Here is a 22183-nt window from a genome sequence, read left to right on the forward strand (position 1 = left end):
CCACACACCGCCAAATCCAACCTCCACGAGGGAATGAAGTCCATCGCCGAGTGGATGAGAAATAGCCGCCTGAAGTTGAACTCCAACAAGACGGAGGTCCTCATCCTCGGACGCACCCCCTCAGCCTGGGATGACTCCTGGTGGCCCACCGCGCTGGGACCCCCGCCAACGCCAGCCAACCATGCACGCAACCTGGGTTTCGTCCTCGACTCCACCCTCACCATGTCCAAGCAGGTCAACGCAGTTTCCTCCTCCTGCTACAACACCCTCCGCATGCTCCGTAGAATCTACAAATGGATCCCGACGGAAACCAGAAGAACGGTGACCTAGGCCCTCGTCAGCAGTAGACTAGACTACGGCAACGCACTCTACACAGGCATCCCAGCAAAAGACATCCGACACCTCCAACGCATCCAAAACGCCTCCGCCCGACTGGTCCTCGACGTACCCCACCGCTGCCACATCTCCCACCACCTGAAAGACCTCCACTGGCTCCCCGTGGACAAGAGGATCACCTTCAAGCTCCTCACCCACGCTCACAAGGCACTCCACAACGCCGGACCAGCCTACCTGAACAACAGACTCAACTTCTACGTCCCCTCCCGCCGACTCCGCTCTGCCAACCTCGCCCTCGCCATCGTTCCCCGCATCCAGCGCAAGACCTCCGGTGGTAGATCCTTCTCCTACCTTGCCGCCAAGACCTGAAACACCCTCCCGACCTCCCTGCGGCAGACCCAGGACCTTCTCACCTTCAGGAGACTTCTTAAGACCTGGCTCTTCGACCAGTAGCAGCACCCCCCCCCCCCTTTTTCAGCGCCTTGAAACCCTAATGGGTACGTAGTGCGCTCTACAAATGTTGTGATTGATTGATTGATTGATTGAGGATAGGGAATTGATTTCTGAGCACAGAAAAATCACAGAAGAGAAAAAAAAAAAGATTCCCAGGCCATGATCTGTCATTATTCCTTGCTGTGTTTCATTTTATCGAGAAAATGAGAGGGCAGTGGCTAGATGTGACAACACTTAAAATGATAATAAGAAGATGTTCTAAGAGGAAAGGTTGCAGAAGTGGCTTCAATTACAGCTAATCTTATAGCATACATTATTTTATATAACAGAGAGTGCTTCATTTCTCATTTCCCCTGAATCCCATGTATTCTTCTCCCCATCTTCTCATTGAAAAACAGTCCTTTGTCTTTTCTTACGGAACCTGCTCCTTTTTAACTAACTTACTCATTACTTATCTCTGCAAATAAAACTTATATAGCAGAGGTAACATTTCAGAGTATAGGTTTTGGCCTGCTACTTCACTGAGCACAAAATATATGGATTTGTACATAAGGGTATCACACATATTGCCAATATCACTCTGCCTATTTATCCAATAGTTGATTATCTTACGTTTGGATGTAATACGGCAGAAATAAGAAAAAGTGATAACTATTCTACAAGTGCCGTAGAGCCACTGAGTGTTAGTGTACAAAAACTAAATGACACCAGAAGAGAAGTAATGCTGATCAGTCTCAAACAACTGATTTTTGGGATTTCATTGCACCTTTCTACCACTTATTATGTGCACACCCTGTCATACTAACAAAAACAAATAATAAATAAAATTAAGGAAACGTTTTCTTGGAAATACCAACAAAGCTGGAAATCACAGGTGAGCTGAAACTTAAAGGGGCAATAAAACCTGGCACTTCATTCCCTAATGACCTGCTAGTGGTAATCCTGGGCTTTGATGAATGAAACACTGCATGTCAGGCTTCAGTATGTTTAGAAGATCACTGTACAACAGTTTTTTTGTCTGAAGGGGGAATGTGGGTAAAAAATATAAGCATTCCAATTATTGCACCTAGGGCAAATTCACAGTTGTCTTTTAAACATGGGCGGTTCCTCCGTTAGGGGGAAGAGTGTTGCATGCCCCCACCAGCAGCAGCAGCTGCCAAACTTCTACAATAAAACAATAATAAACTGTGTTTCTTATCATTTTATTGTAGAAGGAGTGGGGCCACAGACTGTGACCAGCACAGAGGGGGAGTGCTCAGCACTCCCCCTCAGTGCGCATGTATGTTTTGCTGGCTATCTCAGGCCGGCCAAACATACTTGCACACTAAGCTCTGTCTAACCCAGAAATGCAGTACCCGGTTGGAGAGAGCCGGCAGACTCTCCCAGTCTACCTGGGAGCCCCGTGGCTGTGAGCTCCAGCCAATCTGAAGGCTGCTGTTGTGCTTCCAGCAGCATGACAGCAGCGTTCATATTGGCCGTAGACAGGCTGGGAGCCTGTGCCTGCAGCAAAGGAAAGAGGAGCTGCACGGAGGTGGCGGCGGCGGATTCAGGTAATCTTTTTCTATTTTTATTTTTATTTTTTCTCCACCCCCTTGCCCACCACGCGCCGTAAACCTCTCCTGCTTTTAAACTGCCCTGTTTGGTGTCAAAAGGCTTTTGGTCCTGGCACCACCATTCCTGGTGAGCAGATACATAGAAACATCCCCAGCTGGACCATTCACACATGTGATGAGTCCTTGCAGGTATATGCGGCTGCCAGGTTTAATATGACTGCCATTTTTACATGTTAAATCCAAGACTACCAGACTTGTGATGTCTACATACTTGAATTATTCTTAGGAACTCTAATAAGCATTTCCTTTCAACTTTTCCACTAGATGATCTATTGCGTAATTTTCACTAACTGTTCCAGATTCATGCCTACATGCTTTTTAGTTACCAATGCAGGAACTTGAACCTCATAAAAATATACAAAATAAAAAAAGATTTTGATATTGTGTCATTTAGATTTTTAATAGAAGTATCCAATGATTTCTTTTTAGTTTACAGTCATACTTTTGTTCTATTACTGTGGTGATCCATACTCTCATATTCTCCCACCAGCCTTAATATGCGTTTTCACTCAAGCTTACCTCCTACTTCTGCTTCATCACTCTTATCTTACATTTCATTATTTTCCTCCAAATGGTTCTCTCTGATCAATGGTACTTTAAATAGTGTTGTCATATGATGCAGTGGCAAGGCTTTTGCTGCTAATGATCACAGATATTTCTCCCCTTATTGTTTCCAGAAGGGTAATGTATAAGATAGACTCTGGGTTTGTGTTTGATTACATATTGTTTTAATATGTCTGAAGTCTCCTTTGCCTGTTTTAAGTGCTCAGCCAGATTAGATATTCTTCATAACCTGCACACTTCACAACACAATTCTTCACTGCATCTTTAGCCTCTAGTTTTGCCCTGCTCTGAATATTTCCAAGGGGGTCCTAGGCCTCCCTAATGGGACTTTGAAGTGTTGTGGGGTCAGAAAAGCATTTTAGTGGCCTGTATTTTGAGTAGTCATAGGTTTCAGTCAATATTCTCTTGTGGAGCATCTTCCAAGTCTCAAACTGTCCAGGTCTAGATGGTACGGTATTTTTCCACTACCAAATCACAAATGAACTTAACACTTCTCTATCTCTGTTCCCATTCTTGCACCAGATGTCTTTACTTTTGATCCTTATCCTGTTTTTTCAACACACCAGCACCTCGATGGGAATGTATGGGTCTGTTGTCAACATGATTAGTCCAAAAAGCACACTTCTCTGTTCCATGGAGGACTAGATATACTTTGGTCTTAGTCCTCTTTCGTTGTGTTTGAGGTAGGCCACATTTCAATTGTGTCATGTCTGGCCATCTGCAAAGAATCTTCGTTATCATCCACCTTTTATAATAGTTTCTAAAAAAAGTTTTAAAGCGTCGTCTAGTTTTTAATTTGAGAACGAGAACTGGTGATGTTTTGGATGTTTAGTTCAACTAGACTGTGATTTTCACTGCATGACATATCTTCCAGTTTTGCCCATCCTGCTGTATTAAATCATGTTTTTAATACAGCGGCTTCATATTGTCTTTTTTGAGCAAATCTTTGATAAGTTTTAACCCCATGTATTTCTTGTTGTTGCTAAAACATTTGAAATATTTTCTTTTACCCTAGCAATACATTATACTTATGGAAGTGTTAGAGCTCCCTTTCTCATTGGGTCTGACCCACAAAAAAGGATGAGAGAACAATGTTGTATTAGAATTATCCTTTAGTCAGTGATTTTCTAGGTGCAAAACTAGCATCAGTATGACATCAGCCTAGAGGTTGTTTTTGCTATTAATACTGCATCTCGAGCCAAGATGAATAGAAAAGAACAAAGAAAAGAAGGAGAAAACCTGCCTAATTTCATTGCCCATGGTGAAAAATAACCTGACACATTAAGTTGTGAGACTTTGACAAAAAATGGGTTTTCATGCTTTTTATCATCCTCATTAAATGCATAGGTATATTGTAGCGGAGGTTTCTTGAGATATTGCCCTGAATTTTGTGAATTTCATTTTAGATGATGCTACTTAATCTAGTTGATGAAATTGTTGTTATCATGTCTAAGACCACATGAAGAGGAAGATACATTTTATCACATTTTGAAGCTTTCCTGCCTGAAATAATTAAATTTCATTTTGGATGGGTGGATTCTGTACTGTCTGACTCTTTTAAGAAGTTCTTTAATATTTGATTATTTTGGGCTGCACACCATGCATAAGTTATATGTCCTCTGTGTTCCTTTGACAACATCAATTTGTAACATAGCATTATGGACTTCGGCCTCCTGAATACATTGATTAAATATTTTCCACTTTGTAATAATTTATAATACCTTATATTTGCATGCACCATGATTATCAGAAAATCATTGTTGACCCTGTTCCTGTCCCCACTGGGGAACATGCTATCTTTCTGACTCAATTCAGCAGATGAGTCCAGCATCATTATAGAGTCTCTGGCCTCCTGGGCCCGTATCACTGATAGGGTGCGCTGTTCTTGTTTACTCCACGTTGCACCTTCAAGCAACTGCACCCGGTGCAAACAGTAACAGTGTGCCCCATTATGAAGAATGCACTGCCCCAAGGCAGTTTCAAACTCACACTGCCCTGGGATCATTAAGCGAAATACAAAGTGATGCTTCACAGCCACTCTGTGAATCTCTGTGCAGACAGCAACCTTCCTGCACTTTGAAGAAGGGAGAGAGACCATCTTACAGGCAGGTGCAGTGATTGACTTCACTCACCTGCAGGGGGATGTCTGAGGGGGTCCATGGGACATCCTTTCAACCTTTCAGAGGGATACCCTCAGGGAATGAATTTACAGTGTGCCACATTTTTTCTTGCATACTTTCCATGTGCCTCTTAATGGCATATGTGCCTCTCTGTCTGCATCCATTATATGGCACAGAGGCAAAGTGATTTCCACATTTGCTTGGGGCCACGTCCTTATGCAAATTAGTGATCACCATCTAAAGATAGCGCTGGTACTATATGTGCGCCAACACTATCAGTATTACAGATGGGGCTACACAAGCATCTGCTGAACCTTCTGTAATATCGTAGTGCTCTTGGAACACAAAAATCATTGCACACACACTTTGCACTCCTGGGGCACTATCTGTAATATGACCCCAGTGCTCTGGGGCACAGAGTGAAGCAGTACAGCAAGGACATGCATTTTGGCTTTTAACTGGTGAATTCCGTCACGCAGTCCATCACTGAAAGCCAGGGGGAAACAATTAGGGAAGGTGGGTCTGTGAAGGACCATACTCACTCTTACAAAGCTATGTAGATCCTTTAAAAGGCCATGGTAATATTCCCACACACTCTGACAGAATAGCAGGTGAGGCCCTCTTGAAAAATTCTCACGATGTGCAATATATCAAGGACTAATTCACAAAGATTTTTCATTGAATTTGTGTTACTTTATATTTAAGTTATTATCGCAGATCTAACACAACGTTCAGGTCAATCAACCAATCAATCAGAGAATTGTAAAGCGCTGCTAATCACCCTTAGGGTCTCAAGGTGCTGTTTGTCAAAGAGCCAGGCCTTCAGGTTCTTCCTGAATTGCTTCAGTGAGGTGGTCTGCCTGAGCTTGAGAGGTACCGGGTTCCATGTCTGGGCTGCTAGGTAGGAGAAGGATCTTCCTCCTGCTGTGCTTTTCCAGATCTTGGGGACGGCTGCAAGAGCGAGCTGGGAAAAATGGAGATGTCTGTTGGGGATGTAGAAGGCGAGTCAGTGGTTGAGGTATGCCGGTCCTATGTTGTGCAGTGCCTTGTAAGTGTGGATCAGGAGTTTGTATGTGACGCACTTGTTGACTGGGAGCCAATGCAGGTCTCTGAGGTGGAAGGAGATGTGGCTGTGAAGGGGGATGTCCAGGATGAGTCTGCTGCTGCATTTTGGATTCTTTGGTGTCTTGATTGAAAGTTCTTGGTGATGCCAGCATAGACTGTGTTGCCATAGTCAAGTTTGCTAGTGATAGGTGTGTGGGTGACTGTCTTCCTTGCGTCGGAGGGAATCCACTTGAAAATCTTTTGCAGGAGTCGGAAGGTGTGGAAGCCTGACAATGAGACTGCGTTGACTTGGTGGGTCATGGCTAGAGAGAAGTCCAGGATGAAACTCAGGTAGCATGCATGGTCCGTGGTGAGGGGTGTTTCGCAGTTCTGTGGGCCACCAGGAGTCATTCCAGGTGGAAGGGATGGAGCCAATTAAGAGGATTTCGGTCTTGTCTTGTCCAAGTTGAGTTTCAAGCTGATATGTACAAACCAACACAAATGGCAATTTGCATTGCATTGGTTTGTAACCAAAACTAATACAATGAAGCAACGTGTGCTGGCTTGTGCTACTGGGGTGCTCTGCCTTGCACCCACCCATGGATTTTGACACAAATTCATCTCTACAAAGAACTGTAGACATGAATTTGAGACAAAAAACACTGCACCACCCAGTGGTTGGCATAACAAGAGAAATTACCTTTATTTCTCCTAGTTTTGTTCTCTTTGACATGTGCTGCATTCTGAAACATGTACTGAGAGGAAATTTCCTTATCCTATCGTGTTTGTGCCGCACGGGGGACTATTTCAACACAAAAATTATGCTGTAGACAAGCAAACACCTGGCACTATGGGTCAAGGGTGTCAACGTTGACGCATGGCTGCTGAAAGTGAGCCAGTACAGTGCAAGAGTTTAATTGCACCACTTCTTTGTTCCACTGTGCCACTGGATTCAAACTAGCCTGGCTGATGAAGGGTGATACCCTGAAACCGGTCCCAGGATTCTTGTTTCCGGTCCAGGGAGGACCTGGCCTGGCAGTTCGGGCTGGACTGTTCCCATGGGGAACAGGGTCAAGACTGATTTGCATATGGCTGGGTCCAAACTGGGGTGGCATGGTGAGCAAAAGAATTGATGTATTAAACACAGATCTGTGAATGGGGGTGAATGTTTGATTGGTTCCACATTCCATCCATCATTTGTGTTTGTTTGCTCCAGTTCAAGCAGCACAGCAACTTTGTTTGCTGCCCTGCGAAGTTTCAACACTTCAAATCTGGGGCTGGGTGTCTTAACAGCAGAGGGTAGGAATGTTAGGTAATACAAAGCCAACCAATCACATGAAGTAGCAACTCTCTAAGACTGTCCATTTAAAAAAAATTTGTAGTAGGTTTACTCTTAAACGATTCACGTTCACCCTGTGTGAATTGTTATTTTTCGAAGGCCTAAACCAGCCATTAGCGAATCCAAGTGAAGCTGTAAACACTACAGCAGTGATATATGATTTTAGAAGGTCGAATGTTTACATTAGCAACATGTTTATCTTCTTGGATCTCATAGTGTACATTTGGAAAAGTGTTCATGCATTGGAGGTGGAACTGAAAGAGAACTAATCTCCTATTTTTTGTTAGATGTCAAGTAAACTTTTTTTAGTACATTTTTATTTGTAATTTGCATTTTTTCTTTTATGCATTAAAATACATGGAAAAAATTTGCTACCCCGGCTTGTGCTCCGTATTTAACATATACACTATATTTAGACCCTCTCCAGCATTTTCTTAGAGTATCTTTAGATAAGTATTTTTTGTTTGATTAATTAAAACCATACAAAGAGAAAATACACCAAGCCCAAAATAGAATCAAGGAAGAAAAAGTTTAAACATAGTTCCTACAATATAACCTATCCTTTATATACTACGTAAAAAATAATTCTACCAGGAAAAAAACAGGCTAAGGCAAATAGGAAGTTTCATGTGTATACAACCTATTGTCATCAAGCCTGTTAAACAATACACAAGTACTCTTCATCTAAGGAGCAGGCCTATTACACACAATCTAAACTATTTGTATTCACTGCTTATTGCTACTTATCATCAGATTCATTATCTTTTTTGTTATCACCATACAGGCCTAATAAAAAAAACTCATTAATTGTGATAAATCGTGGCTGTTTAGACAAAATGTATTGCTTCACTACAATTCTTATCACCAGCTTTTAACAAACATTGGCAAAGTTACTAGATCAAACATCTAAGTGCTGCAACCTGTACTCTCACATGCACAGCATTCACAGTGTACTCACATGGGCAGAGTCTTTTATGTTTGTTCTACTGATAATAAGAGTAAAAACCAAGATAGAAAGCTTGCCTGCTGTAGTGTGATGGAACATCAACACAACTAGGAGTGCATGCGAAAAGGAACGAATGCTCAGGGCAAATGCCAGGAAGTGCTATGGCTACCATGCTGTGTTTCTTAAATACAATCAGTTTGTTCACCGGTAAAATGTAGATGAAGTCCAAATTACACATACCAGAAGTGCACTTAAGAGAATTAAGTAGCAGACATGACAGCAGCAGCAGACTTGGATATGTTTTTTTTAAAGAAACCTGGCTTCACAAATCATCAAATTCTGGTAATAAAACAAGATGATAACAGTGCTTCCAGGTTACAGCATTTGATATCAAGGTCACCTCCATAAAGATGGGGGTAGGCTGACATTCTTTGACATAATATCTGAGATTGCCTCTCTTCCCTTTGCTCTAGCTAATACACTCATATTCTCAGTGACCCTCAAGTCTACCCTCTCATTTTCTGCCCCCTTCTCTATCACCCTCTGGCTGTGTCTTGGCTGAATTTGGTTTTCATTATAAGTCAAAATTCTCAAATTTTGTGGCAGGATGTTAGACCTGACAGCCATATGTGGGTCATACCCCAACTTTTTGCCTGCCTCCATCTACTTTTCTGACACTGTTTTTGCCGGTTTTAGGACTGCACACTTTACCACTGCTAACCAGTGCTAAAGTGCATATGCTCTTTCCCTTAAACATGGTAACATTGGTTCCTTCCTAACTGGCATATTTGATTTACTTGTAAGTCTCTAGTAAAGTGCACTGGAGGTGCCCAGGGCCTTTACATTGAATGTTACTAGTGGATCTGCAGCACTGGTTGTGCTGCCCACTAAAGAAGCCCCTTAACCATGTCTCAGGCATGCCATTGCAAGGCCTGTGTGTGCAGTTTCACTGTCACTTCAACTTGGCATTTAAAAGTACTTGCCAAGCCTTAAACTCTCCTTTTTCTACACATATGTCACCCCTAAGGTAGGCCCTAGGTAACCCATAGGGCAGGGTGCTATGTCGGTGAAATGCAGGACTGGTAGTGGAAAACTACTGAATTCATTTTCCTCCACTGTGAGGCCTGCTCCTTTCATAGAATAGTATTAGGACTACCCTCATATACGGTTTGAGTGGTAGATTCTGATCAGAAATGTGTAACTAGGCCATATTTGGTATGTCCCCAAAAATAATAGAAAATCCTGCCACTTGGTGAGGTTGGATTTTATACTACTATTTTAGAAATGCCACTTTTAGAAAGAGAGCATTTCTCTGTACTTAAAATCCATCTGTGCCTTACAGCCTGTCTCCAACCAACGTCTGGACTGAGTTGGTTGACAACTCCCTTGGGCATTTCACACAGAAACCCCCACACACAGAACACACAGTCACACCTGCACTCATCTGCATACTGAAAGGGTCTTCCTGGGCTGGAAGGGTGGAGTGCCTGACACTTACATTTCAAAGGCTCGTGGCCTGCCCTCACACAATTGGCTGCCAAACCCCCAACTGAGACCCTGGCAGACAGACCTGCACTGATAGGGGAACTTGTGCACTTCAAAACCATTCTTTGAATTCTCCCCACCACTTCAAAGGCATTTTGGGATATATAAACTGGATCTCTGACCACACAAGCTCAGACACTTCTGTACCTGAACCTGCAACTTGTCAAGAGGAACTGCCTGGCTGACTAAAGGACTACTTTGCTGAGAAGGATTGCTGCCCTGTTGTTAACTGTAAACTTTGCACTTGTACAGCGCACTACTCACCCATTAGGGTCTCAAGGCACTGTACACATACCGCTGTGGAACCCCTCCCGGCTATTCCCTGTGAGGCACCCACTCCTGGACAGCCCCAGGGTGAAGCCAGGCATCCAGGCGCTGTGAGGGATGTTGTGGAGATTAAGCAAGCTATTGCCCAGAGTTACAGAGTGGGACCCATTAATTACATGAGGCACAAATTATCTGGTCCAAGGGAATTGAGCCCAAGACCCAGTGAGGTGGGAATTGAACCCTGGTCCTGGGCCAGATCTCTGCATCAGGGTCTGCCGCTCTAACCATTGTGCCCCACTTCTCCACCCTGCTGCCCTCTGTTTTTGCTGAGAAGTGTTCTCCATGGGTTTGGATTGAGCTTGCCTCCTGTTTTCTGAAGTATCAGGGGCAAAAAGACTTCATCTCTTCAGGAAAACTCCTTGTGCAGGGACAACCAATGCACAGCCTGCCTGAAAATGACACACAGCCATTTAGCAACGAGAAATCACTGCACAGCTGAGCCGGAATAACAAAGCCCGACTTCCTGAGTGAAGATTCAATGCAACGCCTGCCTTGCGACCGGAAATTCGATGCACAGCCCTACCGGATCAACGCATCGCCACACTGGAACAACACAATGCCTTTGACTTCTTCTTGCATGCCAGGATTTCCCCGCATCATCCCTAGGTGCCAAAAAGATCCCCACATCACAGTGAGGAACCAAGACTGGGTGCTGAATAATGACGCAGAGCCCCTTGCAGTGTAGAAAAAAACAATGCATTGTCTGTGCCACATCAGAAAATCCAACACACACCCTTTTTTCCACGCATCTCCTCCTCTGCAGTCTTCATGAGTATGCAACCAGGTATTTTGTGTAATCAAGAGACAATTGTTGATTTTTAAGATTTAAGACTCTTTTTAAACTTGCAAAAGTGATATCTCAACTTGTACTTATCGGATCTTTATCGTTTTGACCTTAATTTAACCAGATGAATATCATATATTTTTCTAAACCTGTGTGGTGTATTTCTGTGGTGGTTTTACTGTATTACTGTATGATTTATTGCATAAATACTTTACACATTGCCTTCTAAGTTAAGCCTGACTGCTCAGTGCCAAGCTACCACAGGGTGGGCACAGGATAATTTGGATTGTGTGTGACTTACCCTGATAGGATTGTGGTCCCTATTTGGACAAGGGTGTATACCTCTGCCAAATATAGACCCAATTTCTAACACAGGACATCAAAGTATCTGTAATTAATCAACTGCACACACTAGAAGTTAATGTTGTATGAGTCTCTCTTGCCATTTGTGCATTTCAAAGCACTTGTCCTCATGTATGCATATTTCGAAAATATCCTTGACCCAATATTTTCAACTTCCATTTCTCTTAAGTTCACTAAACCATTTCCAGCTGTCTGGATAGCCTTAGATCTATTACATTCTGTCTGTCTTTCAGAGTCTACCGGTGCTTCTAGCCTGCTTATTCTGTGTCCAAGAACAACATCACGTATTCCTGGTTAAAGGTCACAGCTAGTTATTTTTCCCAGACTCTTGGAGGAAAGCCCTTTTCTATATCTCTTGCCTCTGGCATGGATAGCTGTACAAATCCACAACCTTTGTCTCAATTCCGTCATTAATCTAAATGCTCCCTTGAAACGATCACATTACTTATACTCTATTTCTCTAACTTCCTAATTTTCTGAAGAACCAGCAAAGATTAAATCCAGTGGTAAGGTATTAGATTGGATATAGAGCCATGCCAGCAGCTCCAAGCTCCAAGAGTACCTACTTGTAACCATTAAGAATTAGAAAAAGGTGATACAAATAGCTTAATTGTCCTACTCCTCCTCCAGAGTCGCTACTGGCAGAATTTCTTCCATGGCAGTCTTTCAAATTGTGAAAAATTTATTTGAGCCACCTAATTTGCCTGATTGATTAAACCTACCTAACAAATTTGCAACGCATAATCATCTTTTTGGGAATAACATTTAAAAAATGTTTTTACTTCTCAAAGCATTCCTACTAACACTGAGCCTCTGCCTACTATTTGTTCTCATTTTGTTTCTCAAAGCAAATGCCTAATGATCACTTCATTATGTAATGCATCCCTATCATCTACCTTTTTCCCTCCAACTTGGAAGGAATTCTCATAGTATCTTTACACTAGATTCAATGGCATTTGGCAACGGCAGGCCAATCTCTAAATTCCCAACTTGGAAAAACAACTTATATAAGGATGTTGAAAAACAGTTATCTGCATTTGGAATCATTTGAGTTGCTGCATTACTGATAAGCTGTACCACTCCGTCCGCCAGGGTGGTAACAGGCGCTGGGCTGGAGACTTTGGTCTCCAGCCAGGTAGCCGTCACAATCCCACCCTCAGGATTATAACCGTGGCAGTAGCCACTAACAGTGCCAGGGAATTCCTTCCCTAGCACTAATAGGGTTCTCTTGCACCCCTTCCCCCTCCCCAGAGTCTTCCCTCACCCTCCTCTTCCCTCTCCTGCCCCTGCACATTTACACACCCACACACGCACACATATACACACATCTACCCACGCATGCCTTCATCTACCCACGCATGCACACATACATACCCACACACCGCAACACACACCAACATACTTTGTCGCACACACATTCACAACACCCAACATACACGTACACTCACATTCAGTCATTCACACACTCATTCAATGTGACTCACAGCTGTGTGCATGCATACAGAAACAGACACACACCCCCCACACACACACGAAACCCCACACACGCACATAACACCCCACACCCCCCCTCTCCTGTTGGAGAACCCTACTTACCTGCTTGCAGGGGGTCCTCCAGCTTCCGATGGGACGCGGCGCTGCTGTCAGCAGCAGCATCTGCCAGCAAAACACTGCCAGGCCGTATCAATGCTCATGATATGGTATGCAGTGTTTTGCTCCCGTGGCCCTGCTGCTGACAGCAGCGCCACCGTCTGCCGCCATAACCATCTACGGAATTCCACCAGCCTTCTGTCGGAATTCAGTTGACGGTCATAATGCGGTTGTGCGGCTAGGTGACAGTTACCGCCAAAGTTGAAATGAAGGCCTTAGTCTCTTTTTTGAGAGCTCAACATTTTTAATTAGAGGAAACCTGAAGGTTTAGCCAACAAAGTCCTCCCATAATCAGACACCATTTCCATGAAGTCTGGCTCAAATTCTAAATACCATACTTTCAGACTTTCTGGAGCAGCTTCTCTTGGTTACTTTTAGGCTCTCAGGGCCTCATAGAAAGCACTTAGGGGTCCAAACTCACCCCAGGATAGGCCACTAGCCGGGTCAAGTACTTTTGCAAATGTTGAGCTAGTCACTCCGTAAAAAGATGTCTTGCAGTTTGTTGTGTCCTTGTAGTCACACAGATCAACTTCTCAATCCTCACGTCAAAGCACTAACCACCCCTGACCGATTCACAATTCCTAAATACCATCCATCCCTGGCCCCTCAAAAACCATTACCAAGCCTAAACAACACCTAACCATTTCAACTAAAATTCATCCACCCCTGAACCCTAAAAATCTATTCCTACAGGTAAATACCACTCATCCATGAACTCTTAATATCCCTCATCATTCTACACTCCATCCATCCCTGAACCCAAACCCTTGAACACCCCTAAACCCCATCCATTCCTGAACCCTAATAACTTGTCACTACCCCTAAACTCTACCCATCACTGCACTTTAAAACCCCTCACCAGCCCTAACCTCTGCCCATCTATAAACTCTAAAAAAACCTTCAACCCCCCCTACATTCCACCCATCCCTGAATTCTAAAAGCCTCTCCCCACATCTAACCGCCACTCATCTGTGAACCCTAAAATACCCTGAGCACCACTAAACTTCCCTAAAACCTTCACCTTTGCTAAACTCCTTATCACCCTTAAACATGGCCCATTTCTGAACACAAAAAACATGTTCCACTACTCCTAAATTCTATCAAAGTTTATTATAATTTGGGATTTTTTCCTTAAAATTATCTTTTCTTTAAAATATTTCCTTTGACTTGTGATTTATTTGTATTTCCTTACCATCTTCTTTCCTTAAATTTGTTTTTCCATGACTTAGTTTATTTCAATGTGATTTCTCATTTTTCGTTTTTCTATTAATTCACACACATCAGGCATCTATAATGTTAACTTGCTTCCTATGAGCTAGGTCAGAAGACGGGCCCAGGGGTACCTGGAGAGGAAATAAACAGTGTGTATTGTGTTTACCACTAAACATATTAATATGCACATCATCTTTCCACTTGATTTAAAATTGGTGAAAAAATGGACGATGACATGGGACAAATGTCTGGGTCTTTTAAAGTTTTATAAATGCATAAATGTGTTTCTTGCTGTTCCATAGTGTGCTCTTTTCTCTTCTCAATAAAAAAAAAAGCAAGACAGTAATAATGCATGTCTTCTTCTTCTAGATGTTACATATAAATGAACCTGTTGCTGTTTTACGTGAAATTGAGCAGATTACACGTGGATCCTTCTTGCCAGTAAATATAATCTCGTACATAGAAGTCCTTACTGTTGCTTATTCATCACTATCAAACGTGAACAATACTGGTCCCAAAAGTGATACTAGCACTACTGAAAATATTAATGTAAGTATTTTACTGTGCGCTCACTAGAAGAAATGTTAAACTCTTGTTGGAAAAAAAGAATGATATTGGCAATGTTTGTTTTATTTGTTTCTGACAGACATTTGTTAACACAGTGAACCATTTTGTTGAAAAAGATAAAATCAGCGTGTGGGACAAACTCCTGGCAGAAGATAGAAGAAAGAGTATCACAAAATTGATGCATACAGTGGAGCAAGCTACTCTAGACATGTCACAGAACTTCAAAAAGACAACACAACTTGATGTGAATGCAACTGACATAGGTAAGAGAAAGAAATCCGCCTTCAAAAGTCCTCCTTTTTGATGCACAGCCAGATAGAATATATGAAGCTATATAGGTTGATCGCTACCTTATGTCTCTGTATGAGAAATGTGTCATAATATAGTTCTTAAAACTGTTTTCACCATCTGCTGAAGCAAAACTTGATTTACAGCATTCTTCAACCACTGAAGATGTGATGGGTGATTTTCAGTGCAGTATTGATGCACCTGATCATGATTTTATACATATTTTTGAGGTGGATTGATCAGATATGCCTCCCACAATATCAGATTATTACAGGAGTATTTTGAATGCATACCTTTAAAGATGTCTAGTTTTCCAAATGTGTGAGAATGTTTGTACTTATGAACTAAAGTCTTCAGGAGACATGTGGGCATATTCATCAAGGCTTTGCTCCCTTTGGTTTGAAATTCTGAGGATTGTGATATTGAAGGACCGAAAAAGTTGATTTTGTAAAGTGTGTTTGGATCATGATTTATTGTAGAGCATGTAGTATTTAGTACATTATGATTCGTATTTTATTATTTGCATACTGATTCAAATTGATATATGAGGATTAACATTTAAATTAATCTTTTTAGTTAATTTTGTTATTTGTTAACTCCCCACAACCTGCAATTATACTAGTAAATGATTGTGCCAGAGAGGTTACTGGCTGAGTGTGTAGAGGGTACAGAGATTTTTAGTGCTGTTATTCCTATAATTGGTTAGTACATTAGATGGCATGACCATGTATTATGTGGAATAAAGTACCCCCTGCAGTACATGAAAATAATATTGCAAATCACCTTGGAGTTCCAGTATCTTATAAAGGAAATCAGCCTTCTGCCTCATTCCTCTGTATGGTCATGGAACTGCTCTTTGACTTGCATTAGCCTTATAATGTATGGCAGGGGGTACTTTATCCCACATGTTACTGAAACGCTTTAATTTATATATAGAAAAACATACAATCTTGAGTGTAATATGAACAATTCTATGCTTTTTGTCTTGAGGGAGAGCGTTGGATTTCAGGCCTCATCTGAATTTTACACATGCACCTCAATGGTTAAAAACTGGCTATCAGTTGAACTGGGTTCAAGTTTAAACCTTTGCAACAGATTAGTCTCTGTGTATTAGACAGAAAACATGACAGCTCAATGTTTCTAAAAACACTGAAGGTTGTTTATTTATTTTTGGTACCGTAGACTACATTGAACTGATATAATGATGTTTTGTCAACAATACTAACTGAACTACATTTACTTCATCAAAGAGTGGTGGAAACTGTCAGGTTGTCTGTAATTGACAACTTCTTTCTGAGTTGCATAAGTCTGTGGAATTCAATAGTCACATCAAATGTCATGAATGTAATGCTTTTTAGAAGGGTATGGAAAGAATCAGAGGTTAAGCCCATATCCAAGTTTGGGTCGAGTGACTGAGTGCCTCCCCAAGAAAAATAATTTCCTTCTTGGTTTCAACAAGCTCCTGCCATTTTGTTCTTATCCATATTATTGTTATTGCAAGACAAAATCAAAGCTCAGACAATGTGATTCACACATGACTCAAATTGAATCAGCATCAAGAGCTACTACTAAATAGAAATGTACTGTGCACAGGTGAGCAACTGTGGAAATTCTAGTAAACTATTCATGAATCACGGAGACGTTCATTGACCTTGAACTGTTGCAGGATAATTAAATCGAGATATATAACCCTAATAATAAAATCATCTTCTAGACTCTCAATCAGAATCTTACAGTTTGTGGCATTAAACATTGTTGACAAGAAATGTAATACTAATCAGCCACCATTTCCTCTACTTAGGAGATACTCTCTCAGTTTGCCTACCAGAATTTCGGTGTTTTTATATAGCCTAAGAGAGACAGAATAAAGTCAGATAAATGATTGGAAATTACTTGATATCGTGCCCCGGGGTAGGGCTAGGAATGGGTAAGCCACCCAGGGAAAAGATCACTACCAGGTTTTATTGGGGGTACTTTAGATGGAAACTGTACTTCCCTCTTGGTGAGTATGATGCTACTAGTGTATGTTGTTCCCCTGATGAAATGTCTCACCAAACATTGTCGCATTTTGTATTATTTTGTAAATATTATAAACATATGATGTAGGGTCTTTTAATTTCAATCATACAGAAGGTTCAGAATAAAAAGTGAGCAGCAGCACTGATTTATTTGTAGTCCTTACGCACTGAGGAAGTATGCATTATGGTTGATAATTTCTTAATTTCTGCCATACGCCTGAGCAATATGTTGTTGTTCTAATTTATGTGCTTGGTGCTTTAATGTGACATTATTTATTGTGTAATGTTATATAATATTGAGGCATAATTATTTGGGCATCTTTTATGGCTCTGGGAGCACAATATCTGTTTTTAGATTTGATTCAGAATCTTTTAATGAGTATTAAATATTTGTTTTGTACATAATACTGGAAATGTCTTTGTATGGCTATATTTGAATACCATTTTTAGCATATGTGTTTTTATGGTCAACCTATATCAAAATAAAGGACCTGATTACGACCTTGGCAGATGGGATATAATGTCATAAACGTGAAAGATATCCCATCGGCCACATTACAAGTTCCATTATATCCTAAGGAACTTTTAAAACGGCGGGCAGGATAGTGACAGAGTATCTCATCTGCCAAGGCTGTAATGAGGCCCAACGTCTTTGAAGAAAGAAATAAATAGATATTGTTATGTGTGATTTTCTCAAATAATTTATCAGGATAGAATTCCAATGATTTATGTAGAGGTGACAGGACAATCTGAGGTTTCTTTTTTATTCTGTTAGTAGTGGCACTGTAATTGAATGATTTAGCAGGAAGGCACGAGACACTGTTTCATCGAGGAATTGTTTACCTGGGAGATATTAAAGATTCACACATGTTTTGATAATAAAAATAGAAGTCAGTTGATGACTGGGGTGATTGTTTTAGTTTCATGATGGACAAAACTGATTATTTTTTTGTATTTCTGGAGGATTTCAAAGTATTTTAAAATAAAGGTATGTCCATCAACCAATATGCTTGTAAGAAATGTTTACCTTCTGTTTATTGATCTGTAATAGTCCCCTCTTACAGATGCAAAGCAGCTGTGGTTGTTATATTCTACAACACGCTGCAACTCTATGGATGAGTGTACTTTCTAAAGCCGCAAAATAAAAATGCAATGGAATGCTCTGTTGCTTTTTAGATGGGAGGATTTGCCTTATGGCTATGAGTTTGATGAGGAAAACCATTATAATTTATTGTTCAAATTTTAGAAGTATTGTTCAGTTTGCAGATATTTGAAGTATACTCTTGCATGGTTTTTTTTGTTGGTGACCCATTCAGTTTTGTCAGCAAATTAATATGTTTCAGACTCCCTAATATTGTGGAAAAACATCATATACCTTTACCTTTTCTTTCCTGTGGTAAAACATTTTCAGCAGATTTTCGTTTTTTTTTACACATGATCAAGGTAGGTAGTCTGGATAAATACTGGTTAGTACTATTGATTAGTTATAGAGGGTACTAAGTATGAAGATTCAACGTAGCTTGTCTGACTCAAAATTGTATGTGACAGATAAGAAAACCTAGGTCTTTGAGTTTTGGAATTAAGTTTTCCAATGGTGGGGTAAGTGGTTTATTTATCTGTGTGGTTATGTTTCTTTTTTTGCAATAACAGAAGGGAAATTAGTTGACAAAAGCAAAAAGTAGCAGACATGTGGACATCTAGCATGGAGGAAGTCCATTAACAATTATGGTATAATCAAATAATTCCATACATTCTTGCTAAGCAAAATTACCTTAATAGCACTTTTATGTTTTGTTATGTAAATACACACCATTCGTGGCAAATGTTTAGCTGATCACACAGGAACAAAGTAAATGACTAGGATACAAGTTGCTGCTGTTTGTGGCACCTGTGTTTTTCGTGCTATTTTTTAAAACAAAATACATACTTATTTGCAATTTACACACTTATAATTTGTGCATTTTTTGTGATATTTTGCATAATTTCACAAAAACACATTTTTCACACTGTTCACATTTGAACGGTTAATAGCCTTCAACATTTTCAAATACCTTCACAAGGATATCTCCATTTGCTGAACACAGCCATTGTTTATAGTCATATTTGTTGAAATAACCTATTGCATTCAAAGTTAATACTACAAATTAATTATGAACTTGTCCCCAGCTTCCAACAAGAAGAACTTCTCAGCTAACTCTGGTATGAGGCTTTTAGAGCAAATGTTATCCCTACCTTTGTAGTAGAAGCTTTCCCACATAATGACCTTGTCATAACTATGGATGGATGCTGGGTGAACTAGCTTTGTGAAGAATATGGTTCCCATGGGAGAATGATAAGCATTTTGTGTTGTAGGTAATGTTCTGAGGACGAGGGCATTGGGAAAACTTTCTGTATACTTGCCTATTTTATTGTGGTCTCAATATTTGCTAGAACAATGCAGGCTTGTGTTAACCTCTAGAAACATAAATGTCATGATTTTTTGGCCATAAGAAAAATGTGTTACTTGTTTAATGTATCATTTTCAACCATATATGTATGTCATAAAACTATAAAAAGTTTATGCATACAATCTTTGTCGACCTGCTATACATTGTTTGGGCTCAGAACAATTTTGGCAGCTCGTAGATCTTACTTTCTCACGTTTTGATTTGGCAGGTTTATGCTTACTTATTCCTCTAATCCAGGTACAATCTCCTTTTTGATTCATCTTTCATAAGCCTCCAGAATGTTTGATATTGTACCTCAGCCAATAAATTCCCATCAAAATATTCACTCATAAAGAAACCTTCAACTAAAACACTACTTACATAAGTATTGCAAAGAGTATAGATAGATATTTATGTTTTGTTAATTCGTTGTTTTTATTTCATTGGTGAGGCAAGGGTCCGGCTCAAGTTAATAAACTACTCTCTTCACTTATCAATTCTGTTTCCCTTGTGTAATTAAGAGAACTTAACGCCTTATACAAAGGTTACATTAAGAGAAGCAAAGTGACATTTCAAAAGTCATCTCAAACTCTGTACCATACGCTTCCAACAAAGGATCAATCTACCGACTTAATTTATTTACTCCATTACAAAAGAAATGCTGTTAAAAGTAATTATTGAAAAGGCATGTTATGATGGCTGCGCTCCAGACTTAGTTATTTATGGAAACTGTAAAGTCCTTACTCATGGACTACTGCCCTGCTAAAGAGGATGATGGGAAAATTATTTAAAGATCTGCTTGTGAATGTCAGTTTTATGACAAGCATTTAAAGAAGGCATTGAAGCTGAAATGCGTCCTGCTTGGTATTCTAATAAATCCAGTTTTTAACCCCCTGAGTGTTCCTCTTGGTTCTTGTGTGGAGACTTTTTGGTTGTAATAAATACTAGCAAGCCATTCGCATGAAGGAGGCATCCATCACAAAGTAGTTCAGCAGTTTTAGTGGCATTTTGGGGATCATTAAGTTGTAACTGCCAGAATTGCCACAGCCCGGGGAGCACTCTATAACTGCCAACAATTGGGACATACAGATTGGTGTGAATCATCAGACGAGTGCCTAAAGGTATTTGTCAGTTTCTCGGGGAACATGCAGCTGTCGCAAGAGTTCAGACAGTTTTATAATTAAATATAACATTTGCTGAACTGTTGGTGAGAGCATATTATGGTGAAGACTGGAACGTGGCAGATAATAAATGGTACTATTTAGCCTAAAACCACTGTGGCAGAAATACTCACTTAGAGACATTTAATGGGGCTAATAAATTATTGAAAAGACAAGTTATGATAGCAGCGCTCCAAACTGAGTTATTTATAGAGACTGTGAAGTCCTTTCTCATGAGCTACTACCCTGCTAAAGAGGATGACTGAAACGCATCATGCTTATTGTCCTAATAAATCCGGTTTTGAACCCACTGAGTGCTCCTATTGGTTTTCGTGTGAAGCCATTTTGGTTGTAATAAATACTTGCAAACCATTCGCACGAAGGAGGCACCCAGCACAAAGTAGTTCGGCAGTTCTAGCGGCATTTTGTGAATCATCAAAATGTAAATGCCAGAACTGCAGTACACCGGGGAGCACTGTATAGCTTCCAACAATTGGGATGTGACCGCACAGATTGGCGTGAATCACCAGACAAGTGTCTTCAGGTATTTGCCAGTTTCTTGGGCAATATGTGGCTGGGACAGGGGTTCTGACACTTTTACAAGTGTCAGGAATACTCACTTAGAGGCATTTACTGGGGCTAATAAGTTATTGAAAAGGAATGTTATAATGGCAGTGCTCCAAACTGAGTTATTTATGAAGACTGTGAAGTCCTTTCTCAGGAACTACTACCTGCAAAAGAGGATGGCAGTAAAATTATTTAAAGATATGCATGTGAATGTCATTTTCATGACACGCATTTGAGAAAGGCATTGAAGCTGATCTCACCCACAGAGATCCCATCCCCCGGGGCCCAACCATGTGACCTGGATACCCCCTAGGGCACACAGTCACAATGTTGGGACAATGGGGGGAGCCTGAAGACGCCCATAGTCCCATCTGGCTCCCCACAGCCTGTGGGAGCCAGCATTCCTGTCACAGAGAGAGAGCTACTAAAGCAGACATCCCTGGCGGGTCTCTCACTGTATAGTGATGGCATCTGGAATTTGGCAGCAGATTCTCACCCTGGACCTGGGGTTGGTATACAATATTGTGACCAGTTGGATAAAGCGAGCCCAAAGTCCATATCTATGTAATATGGCAAATAAAAAGTGCTAATCCAGGGAGTGAAACACCTTATGTAGGTCCAGGAAAATGCACCCCAAATGTAGATGTTGTTGTGAGGCATACGTAAATATTCAAAGGAATTGCTGAAGGTTCAGTGAGATATTTCTAGCGGGCACAAAACTATTTTTGGAGAACTAGTTGCAGCACTAAAGGGGTCAGACGACCTGCTAGTATCTTTGCAAGTAATTCATAATCTGTATTTAATAATGCAAGTGGTCTATAAGACCCCATATCAAGGGTGTCCCTGCATGGTTTGGGCAAG

The 22183-nt window shown here is 40.8% G+C and overlaps 1 protein-coding gene across 3 annotated transcripts in view; it reads left to right on the top strand.

The window, feature by feature from the left end:
• The window catches only part of ADGRL4 (adhesion G protein-coupled receptor L4), a 918866-nt gene that overhangs the window by 624135 nt on the left and 272548 nt on the right, over window positions 1–22183 (top strand). For all 3 annotated transcript variants that reach the window (XM_069232213.1, XM_069232212.1, XM_069232214.1), the window contains exons 6-7: window positions 14666–14845; window positions 14943–15126. In XM_069232213.1, coding sequence (XP_069088314.1) covers window positions 14666–14845; window positions 14943–15126 — 364 coding nt within the window. The remainder of the gene's footprint in view (window positions 1–14665; window positions 14846–14942; window positions 15127–22183) is intronic.

The sequence above is a fragment of the Pleurodeles waltl genome, chromosome 4_2, assembly GCF_031143425.1.
Source record: "Pleurodeles waltl isolate 20211129_DDA chromosome 4_2, aPleWal1.hap1.20221129, whole genome shotgun sequence".
Taxonomy (NCBI): domain Eukaryota; kingdom Metazoa; phylum Chordata; class Amphibia; order Caudata; family Salamandridae; genus Pleurodeles; species Pleurodeles waltl.